Below are 5,722 nucleotides of genomic sequence, written 5' to 3' on the forward strand. Positions count from 1 at the left end.
AGGGCCTGGACAACAGGGAGTTTGGGCAGGGGTGTGATGCTCCGCTCAGATTTACTTGCTCTAGAGCTTATAGAAGGCCAAAGTGGTATTTTGCTTCTGTCTTCCTAAGCAAGAAGAGAATTATTCACCCCCAGATATTTCAGCTTTCTCCCCAGTGTTGCAGGACCACGGCCTCGAACATCTGGGGACGCTGAAGTTCAAAGAAATACCATGGGGTGTTTGGGAATGCCATCGCTCACCCCCTGCTCGCTGTCCAGTGCCTGCCTGCAGCCCCAGTGGGTGCTGTGCAGCCCCCAGCCGGCCTCGGGGCTGTAGCCCCTTGGAGTCTGCAGTGGCCAAAGTCCTGTGCGTCACCGTTGGGCTCAGCGTGTGCTGCCTGCGTAGGGAGAACGGGGGCAGTTTTCAGCCATGGCACCCAGTGCTGTGGAGGCAGGGAAAGCCATATCTGTGTCCCTGTTTGGGGACCAGTCTAACATTTAGCATGGAGGAGCTCGGAAAACAGACGTGGAGGGGCAGCGGCTGCTGTGTGTAGCACTGCGTCCCCGGTCCCGCGGCAGGTTTAACAGGGCGTCCCTGATCAACGTGGGCTTCCTGGAGAGTGGCAACGACACCGACTACATCGCGATGCACGACGTTGATCTCCTGCCCCTCAACGAGCAGCTGGACTACGGCTTCCCAGAGGCAGGGCCCTTCCACGTGGCATCCCCAGAGCTGCACCCGCTCTACCACTATAAGACCTACGTGGGCGGCATCCTGCTGCTCACCAAGCAGCACTACGAGTTGGTGAGCGCATGGGTGGGATGTTCTTGCCAGTTTGGGGCAGGGGCTATGACACTGTCTTGATGAACAGTTGTACATTTTGAGCTGCGTGCTTGGAAAGGGGGAAAATGAATCAAAATGGTTCAGGGACAGAGCCTGTAGTGTGGGCTGGTGGGGGCAGGAGAGGGGAGGCTGCACTCAGGGCTTGTGATGCTGGTGTCTGCTGCTCTGTGGTGTGTGGAGTTGTGCTGAACTGGACCTTGGCAAGCATGGTGCCCCTCTTGTTCCAGTGCAACGGCATGTCCAACCGCTTCTGGGGCTGGGGACGGGAGGACGACGAGTTTTATCGACGCATCAAAGGAGCCGGTCTCCAAGTAAGGGGTGCTCCATGGCCTTCTGGGTTGAAATTTCCCCTTCTCCCTGTCTCCCCACCTGGTCCCCAGCTGTATCTGCTCCAGTAGCAGGTGCAGTGGGTACAAGCACGTTTTCCAGTAGTCCTACAGAAGCTTTGCTGTCCTTCCAGGTTCGCCGTCCCTCTGGAATCACGACTGGATATGAGACTTTCCAGCACCTGCATGACCCAGCCTGGAGGAAGAGAGACCAGAAGCGCATCGCTGCGCAGAAGCAGGTGAGACGTCAGCGTGGTCAAGGGGAACCAAGGAGATTTGGGTTGTGATCACCATGTGCTCCAAGCCCTCCTTGCTCAAGTCCTCCCCTGCCAGCTCTGCGTTCCCTCCCCAGGCACTGGGTGCTTCTCCCTCTGCTGGAGGCCAGCGCGGGCTGAATGGTGTTTCTCTCCCTCAGGAACAGTTTAAGGTGGATCGGGAGGGAGGTCTGAACAACGTGAGGTACCGAATCGAGTCACGGACAGCTCTGAGTGTGGCCGGAGCCCCCTGCACCGTCCTTAATATCTTGCTGGACTGTGACACAAATGAGACCCCTTGGTGCACATTTGGCTGAGCCCGTCCCCTGCGTGCCGGTTGTGTGCGCTGTGCTGGTGCCAAGACACCAAGGCTGTCGCCAAGCTGCTGGGAGCAGGCAGGATTTTGGTAGCGGACGAGCATGGTGGTGCTGGCGAGACGCAGAGGAGCAGAAAAGGTCGAGAACCAGGCTTTGCTGGCACCAACAGGGGAGGCTGAGAGCAGGACTCGGTGGCATCGCTGCAGACGCTGGTGCTGCCTCCCAGGACAGGCGCAGGAGACAGTTTTCCTGCACTGGACATGGCTGAGCTGCCACCCAGCTCAGAGGACAATAAAGAACTATCAGGGCACCTGTGAGTTGTGGATGCCCTGGGCTGCGCCGCACCGCTCCTTTTTCCTGCTCCCTTCACCTCACTGTGTTCAGTTCACCCATTTCTGCCTTGGCCCTGGACGGGCAATCTGCCCTGGTTTGGAGACCAAGCCAGTCTGAAATGAGTTTCAGGTCTGAAACGGTGCCTGTGTTCAGGTACCCCCAGGGCTGTGCTGTGGTTGCTTCACTGCAGGAAGTGGTCAGGGTTGAGCCATGCCCCAAGCCCCACTGTTCACAGCTCTGCCCAGGATTTCTGTCCCTGTTCATTCCTGTGGATTAAGGAGGAGAGCTCTGGCTGAGCTGCTCTCTTCCTTGCCTGCCCTCTGTGGCATGTGCTGCCTCAGCCTTTTTGGGGGGTTGGAGAGCCTGCTGCCCCCCAGCAGTGCTAAGGGGAACTGGGATCTGTGCTGGCCCTGTCCGAGGTGTCCTGGGAAGGACTGGCTGCCAGGCCCACTGCAGCACTGATGATCAAAGTGCAGGAATGGGGATGGTTGCCCCTAACACACCTGAACTGAGGGGAACGAGAGCTTCCCTGGGTGAGCATGGGCAGGGATGCTCCCCTCAAGGTGGGAGCAGGAGGGTTTGGGTTTGTGAGGGAGAGGCGAGGCTGTGAGGAGCCCAGGCTGCTCACCCACTTCTCACTGCCCAGCCCTGCCTTACCATCCCAGTTCCTCCCATGGCCAGACAAGGGCCTGGGCTGCCCCTTCCAGCAGGGCAGGGGGTATTTACCTGCTGGGGGTATCACAATGCTGGTCCCCCACTGCTGGTGGCAACGGCTCTGCTGTGGGCTGAAGCTGCCCACTGCGGATGTGGCTTGTCTGGGTGAAGGTGCTGGGGCAAAGGGCTGTGTCAGCCTCGGGGTGCTGGTGAGCAGGGGGTGACCCTGCAAACCCTGGGTCTCCAGGAGCCCAACCCATGCAGTGACTTGCGGACCTGCTGCTGTCAGAGCAAGAGCAGCCCTTGGGATGTGGCTGAAGCACTGATGCTGTGTGCTGGGACAGGAGAGGTGAAGAAGGAGCAGGTAAATATCCTCCTCCGGCTGCTGAAACGTGTCTGTGTGCTCTGCAGTGCTGGACCCAGGAGCTGGGGAAGCTGGGAACATCCCAGCGGGGGAGGAAGGGCCCTGGGGGCTGCCAGTTGTTTGGGTTTGGTAGAAACCAGCCACACCAGCACCTTTTGCTGAGAAGTGGGATGTGTGGATCTGGCCAGGGGGACTGTATGCCCTGCTCAGAGCCCAGGTCTCAAGCCCCATCAGGAGCAGTGGCCGAGGAGCAGCACCTGGTTCATGTCTGCTCCTGCTGGGAGCAAACGGGTGCTGTGACCTCTAGGACGCTGCTGCTCCTCACCCTGATCTGCCCAGAGGTGACCACTGACTCTCAAGGGAGACCCCTGCCAGCACTGGGCTCCTCTCCCCCGTCACCAGCCTGGCCTGGCTGCTGAGCGAAATGGTGCTGTGCTGCTCCAGAGTGGCAGGGGCTTGGGCTTAGGCTGGCTTGCAGATGGTGCCGTGTGTGGGATGGCACTGTGCTGGCTCTGGGGTCCTGGCATGCATTTTGGGTGCTGCTGCCTCCTCAAGCTGAGCAGGCCCAGCCAAGCAGCCCGTACACCTCTGTTCAGCCCCATCTCCAGCACTGGCACCAGGCCCTCCCTGTTTCCTGGCCCCCTTCTGTCCTTGTCCCCCTGCCTGGTGCTTCCTGGAGCAGTCGCCTTGCTGGGTGCCTTCAGATGTCCCCAGACAGAAGCTGTCGCCATCCTGGGAAGCCAAGCAGCCCTTGGGGACGTGGCACCTCCGGGGAGGAATGCTGGGATGAGGGAGGCAAAAGCATCAGAGCCAAGTGTGGGGTTCATGTACTGTGTAGGGCAGTAGGATGGGGTGTCTGGAGAGGTCTGGTGCTGTCTGGTCTCTGTGCTGCTCTGGAGCTGGGTGAGGAGCCTGGGGCTCTGTGCACCATGGAGGATGGGGGACTGCCTCCTGAGAAAGGGGTTGAGGTGGAGGTGCAGAGCAGTGAGGATCAGGCCGTGCTGCTGTGCATCATCCGAGGCATGGGCAGGCCCAGCATCTGCTCCTCCCCAGCTCACGGCCTCTCCTTGCCCCAGGTTGAGGTGGGGAAGTGATACCCCGGAGCTCCCCATGGCCTCTCCATCCTGGTAGCCAGCATAGAGACTGCAGGTGGGCTTGGACACGCGGTGCGCTGCTCTGGAGGTGTTCACTGTCACCATCATGTCTCTTGCTGTGGTCAGCTGGGGGGAGAGCTTGGCCCAGCGGCCCTGCTCCTGTCCATCACGCAGGTTTTGGGATTGGCCACCTGTGTGCCGGCCACTTACCGGTACCTGAACCGCAGCCAGGGCTGGCGGAGGCAGATCAAACTATTTCTCCTGCGCTGTTCAAAATAGATGACACAGTTTCGGGCAGGTTTCACGAAGACGTAGATGTGCAGAAACAGAGAGCATATGTGCACCTCGCACTTCGCTCAGCGCTAAAGGCTCCTCTCCCGCTGCCTGGCAGCTATTTCTCAGCTCCACTTGCAGCCCCCTCATCCTCCGGTTGCTTTTGTGGAAGAGGCGCCGTGCTGGAGGCCCAGCTTCCTTTTATAGCCCTGAATGTGACTCGGAGGTCGCTGGGCTCCATTCCCCTCCCACGCACTTTGTTATTAGAAATGGCCCAGCAGGAGCGGATGAGGTTTTTTCCCCATTGCCTTTTTGCAGATGGGTAACACCCTGCCTGCTGTCCCGGGAGCCCTGCGGAGCAGAGCCAGAGGCCTCCTGGAGTTTCCATGCTTTTGGCAAGCCTGAGGAGGGGGTCAGGATGCTTGGAGGCAGAGAGAGCAGTGGAGTCCCAGCCCTGCACTCTACGACCCACCTTCTGGGACTCAAATTGCTGTCAGCAAGGCTGTGCGGGGGCTGCCGCGGGCATGGCAGTTAGCTGGGTTTTATTGCGGGTTGTTTTAAACTGGGTGGTGCCCAGTTCACTGGTGGTGACATGAAATTGCTGAAGCATCACGATTTGAGGGGGGGCGGGGGGCTGAGGTGAGCAGAGAGAAGGGGCTGAGGAAAAGTCAACGGGAGGTAGCAGCATCCCTGCCCAGGGAATGGGGCATCCATGGCCACTGGAGTGTCCCGGGCAGGGCTGAGCCCTGGGCCCTGCGGGAGCTGCCATCCCATGGAGACGTGCTCAGGGGAGCACAGCCAGCGCTGGAGACGTGGCAGCAGGAAATGGGACAGACGGGAAGGAGGGGGTGCAGCCGTGATCAGCTCCCGTTGAAGTCAGCCTGGCATCACTGCAACCTGCCCGGACTGACACCCCGGCGGGTGCCGTTCCTGCCTGCTGCTGCGGGCATGTGCCTGTCCTGCTGGCAGGGACCCAGCGGTCCCACAGGCTGCCAGGGGTGCCCCATGCTTGGCTGAGCTCTGGGCAGGGGACCGGGACGTCGCCAATGCATTCCCAGTGCCAGCAGAATGGGAAATGACACCGTTGTGAAGGGGTCCTGTATTCAAAGTCCACGTGTGCTGCTGCTCTGGCGTGCAGCTGGGCAGTGAAAAGGGGCTGTGGGGAGCAGGGAGGCAGGGGATGGAGGGAGCGAGCATGGTAACGCGAGCAGGATAACACGAGCATGTGAGGCTGGTGAGCAGGGACCGGGCACAGTGTGTGTGTGTGGGTGAGCACTGGCAGCAC

At 60.2% G+C, this 5,722-nt stretch overlaps 1 protein-coding gene across 1 annotated transcript in view; it reads left to right on the forward strand.

Moving 5' to 3' along the window:
- Positions 1-2,029, forward strand: part of B4GALT7 (xylosylprotein beta 1,4-galactosyltransferase, polypeptide 7) — a 2,332-nt gene extending 303 nt beyond the window's left edge. Inside the window, exons 2-5 of the mRNA XM_010179720.1 lie at positions 558-783; positions 1,050-1,133; positions 1,283-1,387; positions 1,564-2,029. Coding sequence (XP_010178022.1) covers positions 558-783; positions 1,050-1,133; positions 1,283-1,387; positions 1,564-1,719 — 571 coding nt within the window. The 3' untranslated portion in view covers positions 1,720-2,029. The remainder of the gene's footprint in view (positions 1-557; positions 784-1,049; positions 1,134-1,282; positions 1,388-1,563) is intronic.
- The last annotated feature ends 3,693 nt before the right edge of the window (positions 2,030-5,722 follow it).

The sequence above is a fragment of the Mesitornis unicolor genome, unplaced genomic scaffold (genome assembly GCF_000695765.1).
Source record: "Mesitornis unicolor isolate BGI_N332 unplaced genomic scaffold, ASM69576v1 scaffold39352, whole genome shotgun sequence".
NCBI lineage: Eukaryota > Metazoa > Chordata > Aves > Mesitornithiformes > Mesitornithidae > Mesitornis > Mesitornis unicolor.